The sequence below is a fragment of the Rutidosis leptorrhynchoides genome, chromosome 9, assembly GCF_046630445.1.
Source record: "Rutidosis leptorrhynchoides isolate AG116_Rl617_1_P2 chromosome 9, CSIRO_AGI_Rlap_v1, whole genome shotgun sequence".
Lineage (NCBI taxonomy): Eukaryota > Viridiplantae > Streptophyta > Magnoliopsida > Asterales > Asteraceae > Rutidosis > Rutidosis leptorrhynchoides.
The window spans coordinates 94,983,478-95,007,763 of NC_092341.1; the positions used below are offsets into that span (position 1 = coordinate 94,983,478).

At 31.7% G+C, this 24,286-nt stretch overlaps 2 protein-coding genes across 2 annotated transcripts; one reads left to right on the forward strand and one right to left on the reverse strand.

Annotated features, from left to right (window-relative positions):
• The first annotated feature begins 1,612 nt into the window (after positions 1-1,612).
• LOC139868263 (uncharacterized) lies at positions 1,613-10,601 on the forward strand. Its single transcript, XM_071856592.1, has 3 exons — positions 1,613-2,432; positions 2,513-2,520; positions 10,068-10,601. Exons 1-3 carry the CDS (start codon positions 1,613-1,615, stop codon positions 10,599-10,601), a joined length of 1,362 nt encoding a protein of 453 aa, XP_071712693.1.
• Positions 10,602-18,833: 8,232 nt separating this feature from the next.
• LOC139868264 (F-box protein At5g07610-like) lies at positions 18,834-20,156 on the reverse strand. The gene is made up of 2 exons (XM_071856593.1): positions 19,796-20,156; positions 18,834-19,702 (listed from the first exon to the last, which is right to left on the reverse strand). The coding sequence occupies exons 1-2, from the start codon at positions 20,154-20,156 to the stop codon at positions 18,834-18,836; spliced, it is 1,230 nt and encodes a 409-aa protein (XP_071712694.1).
• Positions 20,157-24,286: the final 4,130 nt, after the last annotated feature.

Below are 24,286 nucleotides of genomic sequence, written 5' to 3' on the forward strand. Positions count from 1 at the left end.
TATATATACAAGACCTATAAAGACAAGGACTAAAGCTACAAATAGGCTATATACCTTCTCAAATGTCCCGATGTAGGCTATATACTCATTTTTATCTCACTATCAGCTATATACTTTCAAAAGTGTTCTCGATCATGTCAACAATAGGTTACCAGTTACCGGTACAACTTGCCAAAATAATTACGTGTAATTATATGGTTTTCTTTAAATGTGACATAGACTAAATATAGTTTCTCTTTTGTTCCAATGTAGGCTATATAGTTTTTTTTGTTCCAATGTAAAATATAACTATGATGACACATCATCAACTTTTGGTTGAAGGTTAAAAAGTATAATCGTTTATATTATTACACTTTTTGAAAGTATATATATATGACAGTAGATAAAAATGGGTATATAGCCTACATTAGGATATTTGAGAAAGTATATACTCCCTCCGTCCCAAAAAATAGTCCTAGTTGACTTTTTGTTAGATTTAAGATATACTAATGAATTGTCTAATTTGTCTTTCATTTAATGTAGTTATAAAGAGTAACTAATAAATTAATTGATATATTTAAAGTTAAATTTTCAAAATTAAAAAGGATATAATTGAAACTTTAATGATATTTAATGGTTATTTAGAGAAAGAGACAATAATTTTAGGACAAACCAAAATTGGAAATGACAGTTTTTTTTTGGACGGAGGGAGTATCATATTTGTAAGTTTAACTCTAAAAACGATTGGATAAATACATGTTGACACTAATCAAAATCATATCTATAGTTTCTATTAAATCATATAATGATGATGTCACTATTAGGCTAATTCCTTTATTAAATAAAATTTAAAAAACAAAAGAAAAAAATCTAGACATGGTAGTGATGTCATTAATCTAAATAATTTTAAATAAAAATTAAATCTTATTACTTAATTATTATTATTAAATCTTATTAATAATTATTTTAATTATTAAAATTAAATTATTTTGAATTATTATAATTAATTATTCTGAATTGAGTACGAGAAGGTATAAAAGCTAGGCAGGAGGAAACCAATTCTAAATTTATTTTTTAATTTACACTTTTAAATAAAATAACAACGAATATTATCTCTTATGATTTGATGTGGATTGTTTGATATGCATTTTAGGTGTTTGATGCAATGTTCAGCTAACGAGTTTCTTAGTCGAACTCTGTGATTCCACGGATCATTAAACTAAATAACTTTAGCATTTACGTTCACTTAATACCTAAAACCGTATTATACTCTATATTATAGCGCGCTGATACTGTAAATTATCGAAGTGTCATGAAACATCTCAATTAATATATTAGTAGCTAGTAATCTAATTAAGACAATGTACACAATGTTTCTAACACATGTGTTAGGAAGACCATAAAATATACATATCAAACATAACAGGTGGCCTGTATCTGTATTAAGTAACCAAATTAATCCAATTTATTAAGTCATGAAGATAAACAGGAATAGTAGATAAAATATTTTCTCATTAACTATTTTTTTTCTTGAATCAGTCCATCGTCCACCCTTAATTAGCCGTCCACCTTCACATATAAACATCATAATTTTCCCCCTCATATCAATTTAATCACCGGAATTTAATCACTAATGGCCGGTTGGATACACGTCGGACTGGTGGTATTAGCCGCCGGAATATTCCTTTTTCTCCTATTCTTTTTCTTCCGAAACCCTAAACCACAAACCACTAAAACCCTAACAGTTTCCAAATATGAAACACCTTCAAAACAATTGTTTAGCTGGTCGGACAACCCGTCACTTGTTACCGACGCTATTGAAAATGGTTGGTCACGATTCGCTTTTACGGATTATGTTTCGTCAACGTCCGTACGATCAAACCGATTTTTAAGACCCTCGTGTGTCGCGGGAGATGACGTAAGTTGTGGACATGATGATGAGATGGAAATTAGTTGGGAAGTTTGTCAAGGATCCGCGGATTTCATGCAAAAGATCCGGTTAAATTCCGGGTTAAAAAAATGTGTTAAGAGTACTACTACAAATTTTGCTAATTCCGTTATTAAATCAGCGTTACCGTTACCTGGTCCCACATTAGGGAACTCATGTCCGTTTCCGCAAGAAGCGTATTTCGAAATTACGATTTTGTCGATTTTTGAGGATGAAAATGGAAGTGATGTTGGAAAAGAGAAGGTAAATAATGGAGAAGGTGAGGATATTAAGTTAATTATTCAAGAGAATAATGGTGTAAATGGGAAAGGTGTGCATGGTAATTTTGAAGAGTTGAGGGGGCGAAATGGTACAAAGGAGATAGTTGAAGGGAGAAATGAAGTGGTTGTTATGTTGTCGGTGGGGCTAACGGCAGGTGGTGGTGGTGGTTTACTTCCGGTGAAGCTTCCCGGGAGCTATCCGGGATCAATTGGATTTAATTCGGATGGGTCAATTTATTTGGATGGTATGTTGTTTTATTTGATTTGATTTTGAATCATTATTATGTTTTTTTTTTTTTTTTTTTTTTTTTGGCTTATTTTACAGTTATCTCCGTAGATCATAAAATATATGCTTATTCTTAAACAAGTTACATCCAACCTAGTCGTGACAAAAGTAAAGGTTATTCTAACAGTCAATTTTCAAATTATGGCTTCAAGAAATAAATAACAAATATTTACTTTTTTAACTATTATATCAATATCAATATCAATATCATTATCAATTACTAATTAATTGTATATAATAATGGCTAACTTATGCTCTAAGAACATGAGATAAGAATCATTAAACACACTTTAAAGTTTTCAAATATAATATAATATGCATTTAATAAACTCTTTAATTTCTATATATGTAAGCATTTTAATTTTTTTTTTTTAACGGCAAGATTGCATCAGTCCGGACCGAAGCCTAGTCATCATTTGCGCACACACACGTTCGGGCAGGAAACCCGAACCACGATCACAGGGATCCGAACCCTTAAACCATCCCGAGGGGCAGGCGGGCCGGACCTTAGTCCCGGATCGGGTCGGTAAAACCTTCCCTTTGGGCTGACCTCAATGGAGCCTATTTCAGTCCATGTTTAATTTGGTCATTCAGAAGCCAGGTTCGAACCCTGGACCTCTTACCCGGCGAGGGTGATAGACACCACCGCGATACCACTCAGGCAAATGCCTCGGTGGTTGTAAGCATTTTAATTACAAGTTATATTATTCATGAAAGGGTTTACTTTTTTAATGGTTCTTATCACGTGCCCTAAGGGCACAAGTTAACCAAACCCTAATAATAATAATTGTCATAATTGATATAAAATGTTAATCCTTGAACTTAAACCGGAGTATCTTAACTAGAGAGACACTTCAAATCGTTTAGTCAATGATCACTTGGTTATAATAAATTATGGAGTACCACTTATGCCATAAAATTAAATTGATCAAAATAAGTTATAAAATTTACTGAAATATGATTAAGATGTTATAATTCAGTATGCTTATAACTACCTTTAGTGGTTTGATTCTTGATGTTATAATTCAGTAGGCTTATAACTACCTTTAGTGATTTGATTCTTGATTAAGAATACTAATAATGAAGTGTAAGAACAAAGATGATAATGGAGAGAAAGAAAGAAACACTTTGTAAGTGTGAGAAATGGTGCAAGTTTAATGCTTGCATTCATGGCTATTTATAGTAAAAATATCACAAGTTTAGGTAATACAATAATATTACTTTTGTGTATCAATAATTGACTATCCATTTATATATATATATATTTATATATTATAACACTCCCCCTTGGATAGCAATTTTGTTTGTTGAAGATCAATTGTAAGTTACTGCCTCGTTAAAAACCTTGCTAAAGAAAACCCAGTGGGAAAAACTTTAGCTAAGGGAAAAAGAGTGCAGCATGGAGTTGACTCCCCCTCAAGTAGACATCGCTTCGGTTGTTACATCTTTTGAACATGTCTCATGCCAATGTTATGAACGTGTGTTCTGAAAATAGCAGTTGGAAGTGCTTTCATGAAAAGATCAGCAGAGTTTTTGCTGGATTGAACATATCTCATTTCAATCTCGTTGTCCTTAATGAGATTTTGAGTGTATGAGAAGAATCTAGGAGGTATGTGTTTGGTTCGGTCACTTTTGATATACCCTTCTTTCATCTGTACTATGCAAGCTGCATTATCTTCATAGATAATTGTTGGACTTTTATCGCGTTCTAGTCCACAAGAATCAGTAATGATTTGTGTCATTGATCTCAACCAAAAACATTCCCGAGTAGCTTCATGTAATGCAATCACTTCGGCATGATTTGATGATGTAGCAACAAGTGTTTGTTTTTGAGAACGCCATGATATTGCAGTACCTCCATTTAGGAATACATATCCAGTTTGAGATTTAGCTTTATGTGGATCAGATAAATAACCTGCATCAGCATAACCAACCAAATCTTGTTTTGATTCGTTAGAATAAAATAATCCTAAATCAGTAGTTCCTCGAAGGTATCGAAATATGTGTTTGATCCCATTCCAGTGTATTTTGGTAGGAGCAGAGCTGAACCTTGCCAACAAATTAACTGCAAAAGAAATGTCAGGTCTTGTACAATTTGTAAGATACATAAGAGCTCCAATTGCACTAAGATATGGTACTTCTGGTCCAAGAATATCTTCATGATCTTCACATGGACGAAATGGATCAGTTTCAACATTGAGTGATCTAACAACCATAGGAGTACTTAATGGTTTTGCCTTGTCCATATTGAAACATTTCAAAATCTTTTCAGTATATGTTGTTTGATGTACAAGTAAACCATTAGGCATATGCTCAATTTGTAAACCAAGGCAATACTTGGTTTTTCCGAGATCTTTCATTTCAAATTCTTTCTTTAGAAGTTGAATGGCTTCATAGATCTCTTTATTTGTACCTATGGTGTTAAGATCATCAATATAAACAGCTATGATCACATATCCAGATGTTGTTTTCTTAATGAAAACACAAGGGCAAGTAAGGTTATTTGTATACCTTTTGCTTATCAAGTAATCACTTAATCGGTTATACCACATACGTCCCGATTGTTTTAACCCATATAAAGATCTTTGTAATTTAATCGAATACATTTCTTTGGGTTTTGCATTTGATGCTTCTGGTACCTTAAATCCTTCAGGTATCTTCATATATATATCACTATCAAGTGATCCATATAGGTAAGCAGTCACAACATCCATGAGATGCATTTCTAAATTTTTAGAAACTGCCAGGCTGATTAAGTACCTAAAAGTAATTGCATCCATAACAGGGAAATAAGTTTCTTCATAATCAATTCCCGGTCTTTGAGAAAAACCTTGAGCTACAAGTCTAGCTTTATACCTTGTAACTTCATTTTTCTCATTTCTTTTTCGGACAAAAATCCATCTGTATCCTACAGGTTTCACATCTTTAGGAGTGAGAATGATGGATCCGAAAACTTTTCTTTTATTGAGTGATTCTAATTCAGTTCGTATTGCTTCTTTCCATTGAGCCCAATCATGTCTATTTTGACATTCAACCATAGATGTTGGTTCTGGATCATCATCATTATTCATGATGTCATATGCAACATTAAATGAAAATTTCTCATCAAGATTTTTCATTTCATTTCGGTTCCATAATATTTTTGAATATGCATAATTGATTGCAATTTCTGTATTGACATCATCAATCTCCTCTGCAGTAGGAGTACTGATTTGTGATTCTTCTTGAACACTTTCTTTTACTTCATTATCAGCTGATTTTCTTTTTCGAGGATTTTTATCCTTTGAACCAATTGGTCTTCCACGTTTCTGACGTGGCAAAGATTCATGAGTGACGTTATTGCCAGCTTTTGGAATTTCAATTCGAGCTGGAGTATTTACTGCTGGTATATATGATTTTGTCACCGTTTTTGTATCTGTAAATGCATCAGGCAATTGATTTGCAAGTTCTTGTATATGCATTATCTTTTGAACTTCTGTCTCGCATTCTTTTGTGTGAGGATCAAGATACTTTAATTGAGGTTCACACCATGAAACATCATTTTCTTTATTTTTCATTTCTCCCCCTAATCTAGGGAACAATGTTTCATTAAAATGACAATCAGCAAAACGTGCTGTAAAAACGTCACCTGTCATAGGTTCAATATACCTTAATATTGAAGATGTTTCATATCCAACATATATTCCCAACCTCCTTTGAGGACCCATTTTTGTACGTTGTGGTGTCGCAATTGGAACATACACTGCACAACCAAATGTTCTAAGATGAGAAATATTTGGCTCTTGACCAAAAGCAAGTTGTAGGGGGAATATTTATGACTTGCACTTGGTCTGATGCGAATCAATGCAGCAGCATGTAAAATTGCATGACCCCATATAGATATAGGGAGTTTTGTTCTCATTATCAATGGTCTAGCGATTAACTGTAAACGTTTAATCAATGACTCGGCTAAACCATTTTGTGTATGCACATGAGCAACAGAATGTTCAACAACAATTCCTATAGACATGCAATAGTCATTAAATGCTTGAGATGTAAATTCACCAGCATTATCAAGTCTCACCCTTTTAATGGTGTAATCAGGAAAATGAGCTCTCAATTTAATAATTTGGGCAAGAAATTTTGCAAATGCCACATTACGGCTTGATAACAGACAAACATGAGACCATCTGCTAGATGCGTCTATTAGAACCATGAAATATCTAAATGGTCCACATGTTGGATGAATTGGTCCACATATATCACCTTGAATTCTTTCAAGAAACATTGGTGATTCTTTCTCAACCTTAAGTGTTGATTGTCTAGTTATCAATTTTCCAAGAGAGCAAGATGTACATGGAACCATTGTATCATGATGGATTTTTCTATCCTTTAGTGGATGTCCATGAGTACATTCAATAATCCTTTTCATCATTGCTGATCATGGATGGCCTAATCTGTTATGCCATAAACTGAATACACCAGGATCAATATATTTTTCGTTAACTACCATATGTATTTCTGGTACATTTATATGTGTATAACGTAATCCAGAACTAAGTCTTGGCAGTTTTTCAACCACATGACTCTTGTCAGTGATACTTAAATATTTCTCATTTTCTGTTGTCACTGACTGATAATCATACCCGTTAAGGTATATGTCGGAGTAACTCAATAAATTTCTGCTTGACTTGGGAGAAAATAAGGCATCATTTATTAAAAATTTTGTACCATTTGGTAGTATGAAATTTGCCTTTCCTATCCCTTTTATCAAGTTAGCAGGTCCTGATATTGTATGTATAGTTCCTTCCGTTGGTTTTAGATCAATAAAATATTTCTCGAATTTAAGTATAGTGTGTGTAGTTCCACTGTCTGCTATACAGAGATCTCCACCACTTGATTGATGTTATATTCCAGCAAAATTCATATTGAACTTCATATATAAGAAATAAATAGTGAGTACATTAATATTACACAATATTTTACACGCAAATAGATAGTACTGAAACATTTAGCAAACATAATGACAAAGACAGACGATATTAAATCGTTTATTTTTCGAAAGACACACAACTTAAACATTCAAGAAATCTTCATATAAATCAGATGGTTTCTCAGTGACTGTTGGATCGACGTTATCCACAAAGTTTACTTCCTTTTCTTTATCTTTCAGCGAATCCTGATACATCTTAACAAGATGTTTAGATGTTCGGCAAGTATTAGCCCAGTGACCCATTCTACCACATCTGTAGCAAGATTCTTCAGAATTTTTAGAAGAATTTTCTTCAACATCTTGTTTAGTGGGCTTGTTTTGTGGTTGATATTTATATTTTCGTGGATTATTATTTCTTTGACCACCACGGCCACGACCACGACCACGTCCTCGCCCATTACCATTACCATAAGGATAGTTTCTACCATAGTTATGGCTTTTGGCATGATGATGGTGATGGTTATTATAACCACGACCTTGCCCGCGTCCTTGTCCCTGTTTATAATTATTTGCAGTATTTGCTTAAGGGATTGCAAGTGTACCAGTAGGACGGGATTGCTAATTTTTCATTAATAGCTCATCATTTTGCTCTGCAACTAAGAGATATGAATTAAGTTCAGGATATGTTTTGAACTTTAGCATTCTCAAATTTCTTTGCACTGTGATGTTTGCAGCATTCATTGTGGAGAAAGTTTTCTCCATCATGTCTGCATCACTTATTTCATGTCCACAGAATTTAAGTTGTGAACATGTATTATACAGAACTGAGCTATATTCATTTACTTTCTTAAAGTCTTGGAACCTTAATGTTCTCCATTGTTCCATAGCAGCTGGAAGTAAAATTTCTTTTTGATTATTGAATCTGCTTTTGAGACCTTCCCATAAAACATAGGGATCTTCTACAGTCACATAATTATTTTGTAAGCATTCGTCAATATATTGATGAATAAAGCAACATGCCGTTGCTTGTTCTTTTTCAGAACAAGTGTTGTTTTCATTTATGGCTTCAAGAATGCCCATTGATTTAAGATGCATTTTTACTTTTATAACCCATGGCATGTAGTTGTTTCCAGTTGATTCTAAAGGAGTAAATTTAAGCTTTTCCAGATTCGACATTTTCTATTAAAACAAACAACATGATAAATTATAGTCACTTTATATTCATAAGTATATAAACATTAAACATAAATTTAATATAACATAAATGATAAGTAGGTGACAGTGTCGACCATATGTAAGCAATCATTAATAAATGTGATATAACATAAATATAAATATTAGTAAGCATAAATGATAATTAGGCGACAGTGTCGGCCATATAAATGTTAGATAATAGAAATATAAATGTTAGTAACATAAATGATAATTAGGCGACAGTGTCGGCCATATAAATGTTAGATAATTGAAATATAAATGTTAGTAACATAAATGATAATTAGACGACAGTGTCGACCATATATTATTCAGGTGGTATAACCGACCATATATCATTTAGGTGGCAGAGCCAACCATAATTAGTATTAAGATTATCGTGCTGATAACGTGTTATAATTCAGTAGGCTTATAACTACCTTTAGTGGTTTGATTCTTGATGTTATAATTCAGTAGGCTTATAACTACCTTTAGTGATTTGATTCTTGATTAAGAATACTAATAATGAAGTGTAAGAACAAAGATGATAATGGAGAGAAAGAAAGAAACACTTTGTAAGTGTGAGAAATGGTGCAAGTTTAATGCTTGCATTCATGGCTATTTATAGTAAAAATATCACAAGTTTAGGTAATACAATAATATTACTTTTGTGTATCAATAATTGACTATCCATTTATATATATATATATATATATATATATATATATATATATATATATATATATATATATATATATATATATATATATATATATATATATATATATATATATTTATATATTATAACATAAGATACAATGATTATTTGTAAAACATAGCAACTATATCAATTCATAACGTTTTATGTGCTGATTAAGATAAAATATTATTATGCAAATTTTTAGTAGTTGTTACGTAATCTCTATTAAAGAATATTTGGTATAAGACAAACTAATATTCTTGTTCGTTCTTTATTTATATTTATTGACAGAACTAATAAAATAATATAATTGTTATTAAAATATAATATAAAAAGTAGCTAGGTAGGTCCAACGAACGACAAACATGAGACCCACATATATATACTTGTTTACATGTATTTTTTTAGTTCTTAATCTATTTTTCAGTATTTCTTTTTAATAATTTTAAATTAATTGTCGACTTTCATAAATAATTAATAATAAAATAGTAAAGTTTATTTATACTTTTAATCAATGCATGTCGGATAAAAAACATATGTAAAAAGTAAAAGGTAAAACTATAAAGTAAAGAAAAAAATATATGTTATAGTCACTTTTCTTAAACTCTTTGTTTTTTTTGTATTAAGATAACTAATATGCTACGGAGGGAGTATTAAACTTAACACGTGAAAGGAGCACATCAATTAATTATTTTTCTATTCTATGCTAAGTTTTGTTGCTAATTTTACAAAATTCCTCTATTAATATCTAATTTTATGGTTTGTGCTTGTTATCTATTTACTATGATCAGCTGGGACATGGACTTTTAAACTATGATCTTGCAGGAGATAAACTTGAAACAGGATCGATTATCGAACTATGGGAAAAAGCGGATAAGGTAATCGGCTGCGGATACAATCCAAGCCAAAAGAAAGTTTTCTTCACACTAGATTCTAGACTCGTACACGAAATCAGTTGTAAAGGAGATGAATTCGGGACACCACTATATCCAACTGTAGCAGCAAATAGTGACATTGTAGTACTCGTTAATTTCGGACAAAGTACCTTTAAATACACACCATCGAATCAACAAAGAACTCAAAATCCTTGCTTTATTGGGCCACTGGCAAATTCTTCATCTTCGGGGTACGAAGATAGCAAAGAGCTTTTTTCAATGGGAAGAATCGATTCACAATGGTTGAATCAATCGACTATAAGAAGTGGACAGGTTCATAGCAATGTGTATAAAGATAAGATCGCGAAGGATTTTGATGAGGTTTCTGAAGGAGATATGTATGAAATCGTTATAGAGAGTAATAGTTACAGAAAATCGCCATTGTCTTAATTAGTTGAATATATATTCAGTGTAATTTTTTGTTTGTGGAAGTCAATTTGTTGTTGGCCTAAGTAAATAATCGAGAAAGATAACAATTTTATGAATACGGGTTATGTTTTTCTTTGTAAGAGTTCAGCTTACGTTTTTTTGTGACAATATACATAGCAAATTGGTTCGGATGCATATTTTTTTGTAAGATAACAACACATGCATTTTAAAATTATACAATTATTATTCCTATATAACAGCCAAAAAACACATAAAAAGTACGAATTATTTGATGATTGCTGATTTGATGATTTATGACACACATAATAAGTACAAATTATTATATTATATACTCCCTTCTTTCCATCTATTATTCTCACATAAAAAACACATTCCAAAAAAAGAATTATTTGATGATTGTTGATTTGATGATTTATGACACACATAAAAAGTACGAATTACGGAGTATTATTTACTCCCTTCTTTCCATCTATTATTCTCACACAAAAAACACATTCCAAAAAAATTAACTGACATACGTACTTTTCTGTTTACTTTCCTGCTTTACCCGTTACTTTATACTTATCTTTTGGTCTTACATGTATAAAATAGGGGCACAAAAAAAACTTTACCACATTATTTTTATTTATAAAATTTGACAATTAATTTAGGATATCTCATAAAGGAATACTAGATAATTGAGACGGAGGGAGTAGGAATTTTAGTAAAATATATTTATTTTTAAAAATGGATAATCCTTTTACAATGGTTAAATAAGAAAAACTAATGTATAGTCCCTACTTCCTTGTTTTGAAGTCTTTACACTAAAGTGTATCTTTGCGAATAGCCCAATTTTAGGCCCATGTTTTATCTTATAAATGGTATGTTGAACTAGATGTCTTCAAAATGTTAGATGATGAAAATAAAAAAGATAAACAAATAATACATAAGAAGATTATATGAATATATTTTCCTAAACTGATAGTAAAAAGATTTATAAGTCAACTTTTACCTCACCAAATATGTAATTTAATTATCTTTTGTGAAATTAACAAAGTTAAACTAAATGAAATGCATTCAATTACTATGACTAGCTAAATACTTAAAACTATGGTGGTCAAAGCACCAAGTTTCGATGTAGTTATCTTGAATAAATAGATCAACACTGAATTCGATTCATAGATATAAAGATTTAAAAATATGTTAATCCTAATATAATATAATAAACAAATCTATCTCGAGTAGTAAAAATACAACGCTCACATTTGCTAATGGGCTAGCTAATTATCCATTGGGCCCTAACTTAAGTTACATAGAGAATAGTTTCTTTCACCCATACTTGGGCCTTTTGTATGTTCCACACAATGTACTTGATGTTTTAAATTTAGTATTTGAGACAAAAAAATCCAAAGCTGTTTCAAGTGTCAAGGATAAACAATATTTCTTCTTAAAAAACAAACAACTGTTACTCCGTATAATTTAAGAGTTTATGATTACCTTTAGTGGCATAATTCTTGATTATAGACTACTGATAAAATTATAAGAGAAGTAGAGAAAGTATATGAGAAGAGTATATATTATCAAAAATGTACATCTTGCAACATTACATAGTGCATATTTATAGTGAAACATTTACTATTCATCAAGTGTATTTGTTGAAATCAAGTGGAGTTGTTGAAAATTGTTAGCCACACTTGTTGACATTATCATAACACTCCTCCTTGGATGACAATTTATTTTAAATAGATATCAACTAGTACTGTCTCATTAAAAACCTTGCTAAAGAAAAACCCAATGGGAAAAAAAACTTTAGCTAAGGGAAAAAGAGTGCAGTATAGAGTTGACTCCCCCTCAAGTAGACATCGCTGAGATGTTACGTCTTTTGAACATGCCTCATGCCAATATTGTGAACGTGTGTTCTGAAAATAGCAGTTGGGAGTGCTTTGGTGAAAAGATCAGCAGAGTTTTTGCTGGATTGAACATATCTCATTTCAATATGGTTGTTCTTAATGAGATCTTGAGTGTATGAGAAGAATCTAGGAGGTATGTGTTTTGTTCGGTCACTTTTGATATACCTTTCTTTCATCTGTGCTATGCAAGCTGCATTATCTTCATATATAGTTGTTGGACTTTTATCGCGTTCTAGTCAACAAGAATCAGTAATGAGTTGTGTCATTGATCTCAACCAAGAACATTCCCGAGTAGCTTCATGTAATGCAATCACTTCTGCATGATTTGATGATTATGCAACAAGTGTTTGTTTTTAAGAACGCCATGATATTGCGGTACCTCCATTTAGGAATACATATTCATTTTGAGATTTTGCTTTATGTGGATCAGATAAATAACCTACATCGGCATAACCAACCAAAACTTGTTTTGATTCATTAGAATAAAATAATCCTAAATCAGTAGTTCCTCGAAGGTATCGAAATATGTGTTTGATCCCATTTTAGTGTCTTTTGGTAGGAGCTGAGCTGAACCTTGCCAACAAATTAACTGCAAAAGAAATGTCAGGTCTTGTACAATTTGTAAGATACATAAGAGCTCCAATTGCACTAAGATATGGTACTTCTGGTCCCAGGATATCTTCATGATCTTCACAGGGACGAAATGGATCAGTGTCGACATTAAGTGATCTAACAACCATAGGAGTACTTAATGGTTTTGCCTTATCCATATTGAAACGTTTTAAAATCTTTTCCGTATAAGTTGTTTGATGTACAAGTAAACCATTAGGCATATGCTCAATCTGCAAACCAAGGCAATACTTGGTTTTTTCGAGATCTTTCATTTCAAATTCTTTCTTTAGAAGTTGAATGGCTTCATGGATCTCTTTATTTGTACATATGATGTTAAGATCATCGACATAAACGGCTATGATCACATATCCGGATGTTGTTTTCTTAATGAATACACATGGACAAATAAGATTATTGGTATACCATTTGCTTATCAAGTAATCACTTAATCGTTTATACCACATGCGACCCGATTGTTTCAACCCATATAAAGACCTTTGTAACTTGATTGAGTACATTTCTTTGGGTTTTGCATTGGTTGCTTCTGATACCTTAAATCCTTCAGGTATCTTCATATATATATCACTATCAAGTGATCCATAAAGATAAGCAGTCACAACATCCATGAGATGCATTTCTAAAATTTTTAGAAACTGCCAGGCTGATTAAGTATCTAAATGTAATTGCATCCATAACAGGAGAATAAGTTTCCTCATAATCAATTCCTGGTCTTTGAGAAAAACCTTGAGCTACAAGTCTAGCTTTATACCTTGTAACTTCATTTTTCTCATTTCTTTTTCGCACAAAAACCCATCTATATCCCACAGGTTTCACATCTTTAGGTGTGAGAATGATAGATCCGAAAACTTTTCTTTTATTGAGCGATTCAAATTCAGCTCGTATTGCTCCGTTTCAATGATCCCAATCATGTCTATTTTGACATTCCATGACAGATTTTGGTTCTGGATCATCATCATCATTCATGATGTCATATGCAACATTATATGAAAATATCTCATCAAGAATTTTCATTTCATTTCGGTTCCATAATATTTTTGAATGTGCATAATTGATTGAAAATTCCGTATTGACATCATCAATCTCCTCTGCAGAAGGAGTATTGATTTGTGGTTCTTCTTGAACACTTTCTTTTACCACATTATCAGCTGATTTTCTTTTTCGAGGATTTTTATCTTTGGAACCAATTGGTCTCCCACGTTTCTGGCGTGGCAAAGACTCAAGAATGACATTATTGTCAGTTTTGGAATTTCAATTTGAGCTGGAGCATTTGCTGCTGGTATATATGATTTAGTCACTCTTTTTGTATCTGTAAATGCATCAGGCAATTTATTCGCAAGTTCTTGCATATGCATTATTTTTTGAACTTCGGTCTCGCATTCTTTTGTGCGAGGATCAAGATACTTTAATTCAGGTTCACACCATGAAATATCATTTTCTTTATTTTTTATTTGTCCCCCTAATCTAGGGAATAATGTTTCATTAAAGTGACAATCAGCAAAACGTGCTGTAAAAACATCACCCGTCATGGGTTCAATATATCTTATTATTGAAGATGTTTCATATCCAACAAATATTCCCATCCTTCTTTGAGGACCCATTTTAGTGCGTTGTGGTGGTGCGATAGGAACATAAACCGCACAACCAAATGTTCTAAGGTGGGAAATATTTGGCTGATGGCTAAAAGAAAGTTGCAAGGGAGAATATGTATGACTTGCGCTTGGTCTAATGCGAATCAATGATGCAGCATGCAAAATTGCATGGCCCCATACAGATACTGGGAGTTTTGTTCTCATTATCAATGGTCTAGCTATTAGCTGCAATCGTTTAATTAATGATTCAGCTAAACCATTTTGTGTATGCACATGGGCAACGGGATGTTCGCCAATAATCCCAATAGACATGCAAAAGTTATTAAATGCTTGAGATGTAAACTCACCGGCATTATCTAGTCTCACCCTTTTAATAGTATAATCAGGGAAATGTGCTCTCAATTTAATAATTTGAGCAAGAAATTTTGCAAATGCCATATTTCGACTTGATAATAGACAAACATGAGACCATCTACTAGATGCGTCTATTAGAACCATAAAATATCTAAATGGTTCACATGGTGGATGAATTGGTCCACATATATCACCTTGAATTATTTCAAGAAACATTGGTGATTCTTTTTCAACCTTAAGAGGTGATGGTCTTATTATCAACTTTCCAAGTGAGCATGATGTACATGGGATAAGTGCATCATGAGGGATCCTTTGATCCGCCAATGGATATCCATGTGTATTTTGTATTATTCTTTTCATCATTGTTGATCCTGGGTGGCCTAATCTCTCATGCCACAAACTGATCATTACAGGATCACATGATTTTTCTTTAACTACCACATTTACTTCAGGTACATTTATATGTGTATAATGTAAACCAGAATGAAGTCTTGGTAGTTTTTCAATTACACGATTCTTATCAATGATACTTAAATATTTTTCATTTTCTGTTGTCACTGACTGATAATCATATCCGTTTTGGTATATGTCAGAGAAACTTAACAAATTTCTCTTTGACATGAGAGAAAATAAGGCATTATTTATCAGAAAATTCGTACCATTTGGTAACATGAATTTTGCCTTTCCTATTCCTTTTATTAAGTCCACAGGACCTGATATAGTATGTATAGTTCCTTCCGTTGCTTTCAAGTATGTGAAATATTTTTTAGATTTGAGTATAGTGTGAGTGGCACCACTGTCTGCAATACAAATATCTCCACCATTTGACTGATTTTTTACTCCAGCAGTATACATCATGAACTTCAAAAAAAAAATATGAGAAACAAATAATGAGTACATAATTCATCAATATATTACATTCAAAACATATTACAAACAATAGCACATAATAAGAAAATATGTAGTAAACTAGATATGGTGTAGATTGAAAATCTACAACCATTTATTTAACGGGAACATATAATAGGATATATATATATATATATATATATATATATATATATATATATATATATATATATATATATATATATATATATATATATATATATATATATATTAGAAATTTATTCATTAAAGTAGTCACAAGTTGGCTCAGTGATTTTTGTATCAAGGTCATCCATAAGATTTGCTTCTTTTCCTTTTCCCTTTAGGGATTCTTGATACCGATTAACATAATGCTGATTTGTTCGGCAGTTTTTAGACCAGTGGCCAATTTTACCACATCGGTAACAAGAATCTTTAACATTCTTTGAAGAGCCTTCTTCAACATTGTGATTTGTGAGATTGTATGGTGTTTGGATTTTATAATTTTGTGGATTATTATTTCTTTGTCCACGACCACGACCATTACCATAAGGGTGATTTCGAACATAGTTATGATTTTTATTATTGTTATAGTAATTTACATGATGATGGTTTTGGCCAATATGGCCACGACCTTGTCCACGCCTTCGTCCATGTGCATTTCTTCTTTTATTATTATTATTGTTAATAGCATTAGCTTCAGGAAATGCTAGCGCACCGGTAGGACGAGATTCTTGATTTTTTATCAGTAATTCTTTATTAACTTCTGCAACTAAGAGATAAGTTTGAAGTTTGGAAAAAGTTTTATAATTCTGCAATCTTAAATTTTCTTGCACAGTTATGTTTGCAGAATGCATTGTGGAGAAAGTTTTCTCCATCATATCAGCATCACTTATTTTTTGACCACAGAATTGAAGCTTTGAACGGATCTTGAACATGGCCGAGCTGTATTCACTTACCTTTTTGAAATATTGGAACCTTAGATTTCTCCATTCTTCCCTCGCAGCTGTGAGTAATATTTCCTTTTGATTATCGAATCTACTCTTGATACTTTCTCATAAAACATGTGGATCTTTGATAGCGAGAAACATATGTTTTAAGGTGGTATCAATATGTTTGCGAATAAAAGCAATTGATTTTAATTTATCTTGATCGGAACAAGTATTGTTTTCTTTTAAAGTTTCTAGAATACCCAATGATCCAAGATTTATGTCTACATCCATAACCCATGATGTGTAGTTTGTTCCCGATACGTCTAAGGCATCAAACTCAAGCTTTGATAAGTTTGACATTTTCTATTTTCAGAAAGATGAACAACATAAATCATAATCATAATCATAATCATAATCAATTTTTTTTCATAGATAAATAACAACATGAAATTAGAATTAGTTTAGATTCATAAGTAGCAAACAAAGGAATAATGGTATGATTACAAATAATAAAACCATAAGGGAAGGATAGAATATAGGTTCATCTAGTGGTGTACAAGCAACAAGGATGATAGCTATTATGACCAATACAGTAGGAAAAATCATCCTTGAGTTAATCATCTTTTTAAAAAAAATTTGAGAGTAGTAATTTGAGAAAATGAAGATTGATTTGTGAAAATGTGAAAACGGGGATGTTTAATTTATATTTGAAAAATATAGTCGTTGTAACGTCGTCAATCGACGTTAACAACCGTTATGTATATATGACCGTTGTAACGTCGTTAATTAATGTTAACGATCGTTATGTTGCCATTGTATTAAAATAATTTTAATAAAATAATTTTAATAAAAGAATTTTATTAGTATAAATATGATTACTATAAAATACATTTAGTATAAATACGTTTAGTATAAATACGAAGATTAAGAGAATAAACATATTATGCATAAATAATAAATTTAAGAATAAACATTAGTATGCATGAAATAAATAATGATTAATTGCATAAGTAATCATAAATGTTAGATAACATAAATATAAATGTTAGTGAAGTTAATAAGAGTTAGATTACAGAAAATATAATTCAGGCGGTATAACCGACCATATATAACTTAAATAACATAAATATAAATGTTAGTGAAGTTAATAAAAGTTAGATTACAGCAATATAATTCAGGCGGTATAACCGACCATATATATAACTTAAATAACATAAATATAAATGTTAGTGAAGTTAATAAAAGTTAGATTACAGCAATATAATTCAGGCGGTATAACCGACCATATATATAACTTAAATAACATAAATATAAATGTTAGTGAAGTTAATAAAAGTTAGATTACAGAAATATAATTCAGACGGTATAACCGACCATATATATAACTTAAATAACATAAATATAAATGTTAGTGAAGTTAATAAAAGTTAGATTACATAAAAATAATTCAGGCGGTATAACCGACCATATATAATTTAAATAACATAAATATAAATGTTAGTGAAGTTAATAAAAGTTAAACAATTTCTTACATTGATTAGTGACGTGTGTTTGCTTAGATAAACCTTGATTATACGGAGCACTTCGTGCTGATAACGTGTTATAATTTAGGAGTTTATGATTACTTTTAGTGGCCTAATTCTTGATTATAGACTACTGATAAAATTATAAGAGAAGTAGAGAAAGTATATGAGAAGAGTATATATTATCAAAAATGTACATCTTGCAACATTACATAGTGCATATTTATAGTGCAACATTTACTATTCATCAAGTGGATTTGTTGAAATTAAGTGGAGTTGTTGAAAATTGTTAGCCACACTTGTTGACATTATCATAACAACATCTTAATAACCCAAATCTCTAACTAGTACTATATTAAGTTTCATTATATGTATATAATAATAACTATGTACAATACCAGTAATCCAGTATCATACAATGTAACACAAATGTACAAGACCTCCTTCAGACAGCAGCTAAGCAAGGAATAAAATGAAAACAGTTGCCATTAATAAAACGACGATTTTCAGGTGTAAAATCAGAGAGCTGGAAGATAGTCTTCGGAAAGAACCCGCCTTGATGAACTCGTCTGCTCTCGTTACTAAAATCATAAAGTTGAGAAATAGTGTTTAACACAAACTTATATTGTATAAGTTTCCCAGGTAGTTCCAACACGATAAACGAATCCTCTTCTCGTACTCCTAACACGAGACATTGTACAACAAAATGTAACCCAAGTCGAGTCATCATACTCGGATAAACCCTAATAACCTCTTCAAGATCAACATGATACTTAATAGACCAATCCGAATAATCTTTCTTTATTTCATAAACATTTAATCTTCGAAACCTACAACAACGAACCACAAGAAGCATACCATCACTAGACTCGGCTAAAAACTCATCAAGAATCGTACCATATATTGTTGTATCCGGTGTATCGATATCAATATAATGTAACAACTCTTCATCTAACTTTAAATAAACAAGCCTATTTGGAAAACTCATCCAATGTATGGCGTTATGTCCATAAACACCGCGATCAACGTCTACTAAATCGTCCATACTTTGATTAATACTCTTCCATTTTTTTGTTCGCGACGAATAAATTTCTATCATCATGATTTTGTACATGTAACTACATACAACTTTGTATTCACATGATTTTGCAGGATCAAAAGCTAACGCCATACAACAAACGCTATCCGGATTATAATTGTTTAATAACGGAAGCGTTTTAGCACATTTTGTAGTTGGATTGTAGACATAATAATTTTGAAAATCGTTAGCACATAAAAGTAAGCCATTGCAAGATTGTAATATTTTTATAACACCTGAGTCAAAATTGAGGGTTGTAAATGGAGGTTTAACGATCGAATGATCGGTATCTAATGCTACGTAATGATATTTAGACCGAGCATCCCAGCCTTCGAAAAATAGACCTGAGGGTGGATTAGGATTGGGATTAAGATTAGGGTTAGGGTTTCGAAGAATGAGACCTGAGCTTTTAATGAAATTGTACCAATTTTTCGATACGGACATTAATTGAATGACTGAAATAACCGGTAATCGGTGAAAGATTTCGGTTAAAAGATCTTGGCTTGAAGCAATTAAATCACAAGCAGATGAATTTGTGGATGAAATGCAGGGAGTTGAATTTGAATTGGTTTTAATTTCATTTTTAGTATCAATTGGATGTATGCATGTTGAGGCTATTGTGCCGTTATTGATTCGGAAAAGGGTTGAATCCGTCTCCGGCGGGTAATTTTCCGGCGAAGTTCCGTTCATGAGAAATACACATAAACAGTAAGGGTTTGTTTGGCGCTTTTTTTATTGGGGAATTTTGAATGGCTCAAATGGGGGATTAATTTTAACATTTGAAGTTTTAAGTTTTAATCATTACCACTTTTAAATTAGAGGTAATCACGAAATTAATTTTCTTACCTCATATATCTCTGTTTACTGCAATATTTTTGTGGAAAATAAAGCCTTTACAAATCATAAATCATTGGATTGGATAACTTTGTGTGCAAAAGCTTGGAATATTTATGTTCACATGAGAAAGAGAAGGGTAATTACAAATTCATCGAAGTTTTTCTTGTAAAGATTCATCGTAAATGTTCATCTTTATATAAGTTACAATCTTTGAGTACATAATTCTTATTTTTATTTTTTTAAAGCCAACATATTATTAAAGATAAAACAATGGAGGGTCCGAAGACCGTATACAATATCCAAATAATCACCTAAACTAGACATCCTCGAACAACAAAACTCGACTATAATGCAAAGCAAACACGAAAAAAAAAAAATTAACGATGATATATAAAAGAACTATGGTGTTAAACGGATGGTTAATATTTTGCTCAGGAAAAAGCCTTCATCTAGCGAGATTCGCCAAGGTAGGAACAATTTGAACATACAAGCAGGAGTAGAAGTCAAATTACAGTACTGTAACACAACAGCGACAAAGCAAATGACCCTACCCCTCTTAGCCCCGGCCAAGACGAAAAACGAAAGAATCCGGCATAAAAAACCTGAACATTAACCAATACCAACTTTTGTAATGTTAGCGTCAAACCATCTCGGATTGGTTATCCATTTTAGCCAAACTAATTTGCCTTTCTTCCAACGGCTATTTATCCACTCGAAGCTCTTGGATTGGATTTCGACGGGATTTTTGATGTGCTAAGATGCTTTTTTCCAAAAACGTGATCGTTTCGATGAAGCCAAATATAATAACTAGTGGTCCATACAACCGCTTGCCAAAGAGAGTTGCCAAGATTTGTGTTAAGTTGAGGGTTCGAAGCATTAGCGATATCAGAAAGGCACGAGATGTTAAGAATGTCTAGATTCCACCATTTTTTAATTTTGTTCCAAATGTCAATGGAATTGGAGCACTTTAAAATACAATGGGGGAGAGTTTCAATGTGGTCATCGCATACCGGGCACCGGACGGTGTGGAGATCAATACCCTTTTTATCAAGTTCTGTTCGGACGGGGAGTTTATTTTGATTCACCCTCCAAATAAAAATTCCAATTTTTTGCGGAATAAAAGAGTTTAGGATAGTTAGAGTATTCGAACCAAAGGAAGCAGCAGACAGCAATAATTGCATGAAATTGTTTGTGCTGAACTTGCCATTTGGGCTATGTTTTCAGGCCTAACTGGGGGATTGATTGTTTGAAAAGGTGAAGCGTTCGATAGAGTCTGTGATGGAATGCAATTCGTCAGCAGCCCTCCATTTGGGTAGACAGCTCCAGGACCAGGAGAAAATAGTGCCAGAATCAAATCGTTTATATAAAGTATCACCATATCCATATAAGAAAGGTCTTGTTTAATGGTTTTGTGTTTCTATGATCAGAATGTTTGGCTAATCTATAGTTTCTATTAAAATTATAAAATAATAATGTCATAAATACATATTTTTTAAGTTTTTAAAAAAATTAAAAAGAAATTAAATATTATTAGAGCACCGTGATGATGTCATAAGTAATAATTAATCTTAATTATATACACTTAATTAATAACAATTAAAGTAAAAATGATAATAATGAAAAATAAATGCAAAAGATATACGGAGTATAACTTAAATAATTATTCTGTTTCTAAATTTAAAAATTTTTCTCCTGCATATTATTTAGTCAAAATTTCAAAACAATATCACATATCTTCATATTAATAGTTTAGCATTATCTCTTTCAAAATCTTTGATTATTTCGAATCGTATGTTCCAGACAAAATATTTGTGGTACGCTTTCGTTGTCATTATTTGCTATACGCATTTTATAAACTACAATAATTTGATTATCAAGTTTCTTAGTCGGAATCTGTGGTTTCACGGGTTATTAAACTAAATGACTTTAGCATTTACATTCACTTAATACCTAAAACATATCATTAAACTGTTTCGTTCAAACATACCCATGATTTCACGGGTCATTTCACTAGTTTAAGTTAAAAGCTTATGACTGAAATCTCGGACCTAATTATTTTTTATTATTGTTTTATAACATAATAATTGTAACCGAAAGGTTATAATCATAGGAATTGATATTCTTAAATGTACAAAACTACATTTAAATTATGTCTTAAACAAATTTCTATTTAGTATTTATTTGATAACAATTTTGAAAACTAACTTGCAATTTGTGTGAATTTATCAAAAAAGGAAGTAGAAATATCACTTCCCAGTATCTATCTTATAGCTCTGTCATTTTTTTATTTTATTTTTTTGTAAATTTTTGAAATTTTATAATCCCAACAAAGTTACTAACTTTAACCTATTAAAAAAGACAAAATTTCATTCCTCGTCCCTGAACTTTACATCGACTTTGACTCCCGGTCCTTTTTCTTTTTTTTGTGCATTCCGAGTCCCTAAACTATGAAAAGAGTACATCCCTCATCCTCCCGACTATTTTCCGTTACCCTCCTATCACGTGCAGCGCATGTGAGGGTAAAAAAGTCATTAAACTACAGGGATGAGGAGCGTAATTATGTCTTCTTCTTCACATAACAAAGTTATCATCTTTTATTAAATCCCATTTATCACCCACTCATTCTTTAGAAGAAAAAAAATCAAAATCCCAAATGGACCCACTTCAATTCTTCATCTTCTTCAATCTCATCACATTTACAATCACCACCACCAAAATTCGGATTCACTCGAGTCAAACGTGAAGGTTCATATATATATAATCCAAAAACAACATCTCAACTGCTGAAAAACCAATTTTTGTTTTTTGAAAGTTTGACTTTTTAGTTGACTTTTGGGTTTTGAAAATCGAGAACAAAATTGGAAATTGTGTTTTAATGGAAAGCTTGGTAATCCTTTCGTGAAGGTGTGTTCAAAATACCAGAAGCTAATTCGTTGTCATCACTGAGATCTGCATATTTTATTTTGAAAAAAAATTGAAACTAAAATCGAATTGTTCATCGATTTTGGTTGTGTTTCTGCAAAATCTAAGAATGGAGATGTGTTTAATGGTTGATACTGCAGCTATTTGCAACTTTTCATGAAGTTTCATGGAGTTTTGAGGTGTTTTCCATTAACACCACCACCAACCGCCGCTAACCACCCATCTTCGGACACACTCTGTTCTTGGTGTTCGAAAACTTATGATGTTGCTATTCAAAAAAAAAAAAAAAAAAAATACACACACACACACACACACACACACACACACACACACACACATATATATATATATATATATATATATATATATATATATATATATATATATATATATATATATATATATATATATATATATATGTATGTGTGTGTATGAAGAAGAAACAGCAACATCAGTAGTTACGGGTGGATTGAGTGTAATATTTGTGAAGTTTGGCAGGTGGGTTCCATAATTTATTCTCCTTGTCCCTCCTTTTCCATACAAGCCAAAATAAGCCAAAATAAGTCAAAATGGGTGAACCTTTAATAATTAAATACATTTAAGACAAAATGACCTTTTTACCCTCACATGATTTGCACATGACTGAACAAACGGCTGAAATTGACAGAAACTAGACGGAGGATGAAAGATGTACTCTTTTCATAGTTTAAGGACTCGGAATGCGAAAAAAAAAAAAAGGACCGGGAGTCAAAGTCGATGTATGAAATTTTGTCATTAAAAAATAAGCCTAAATTTTATAAGCTCCAATAAACTGGTTATTCAAATACGATTGCTTGTTTACTACAGCCGCCCATTTAACAACATTTGATTAAGGAGTAATTACATATACATATTTGAATTAGATTTGATTATGTATCAATGATATTTATTTAATATTAATCCACGTCAGTAGTGATGTCAAATAAAGGGTATTATTGACAACTTTCTTCTCCAAAACCATTGGCTTTCCAATTATGAAGCTTCCTGTTTTGTAACCCCCAAAACTTGGGGCCATCTTCAAA

Excerpts from the sequence above, each read along its gene's own strand:
- LOC139868264 (XM_071856593.1), bottom strand. The coding sequence starts at position 20,156 with ATGAACGGAACTTCGCCGGAAAATTACCCGCCGGAGACGGATTCAACC. Across the intron at positions 19,703-19,795 it reads CTCAGGTCTATTTTTCGAAG|GTGTTATAAAAATATTACAA; the intron begins GCTGGGATGCTC and ends ATTTTGACTCAG.
- LOC139868263 (XM_071856592.1), top strand. The coding sequence starts at position 1,613 with ATGGCCGGTTGGATACACGTCGGACTGGTGGTATTAGCCGCCGGAATA.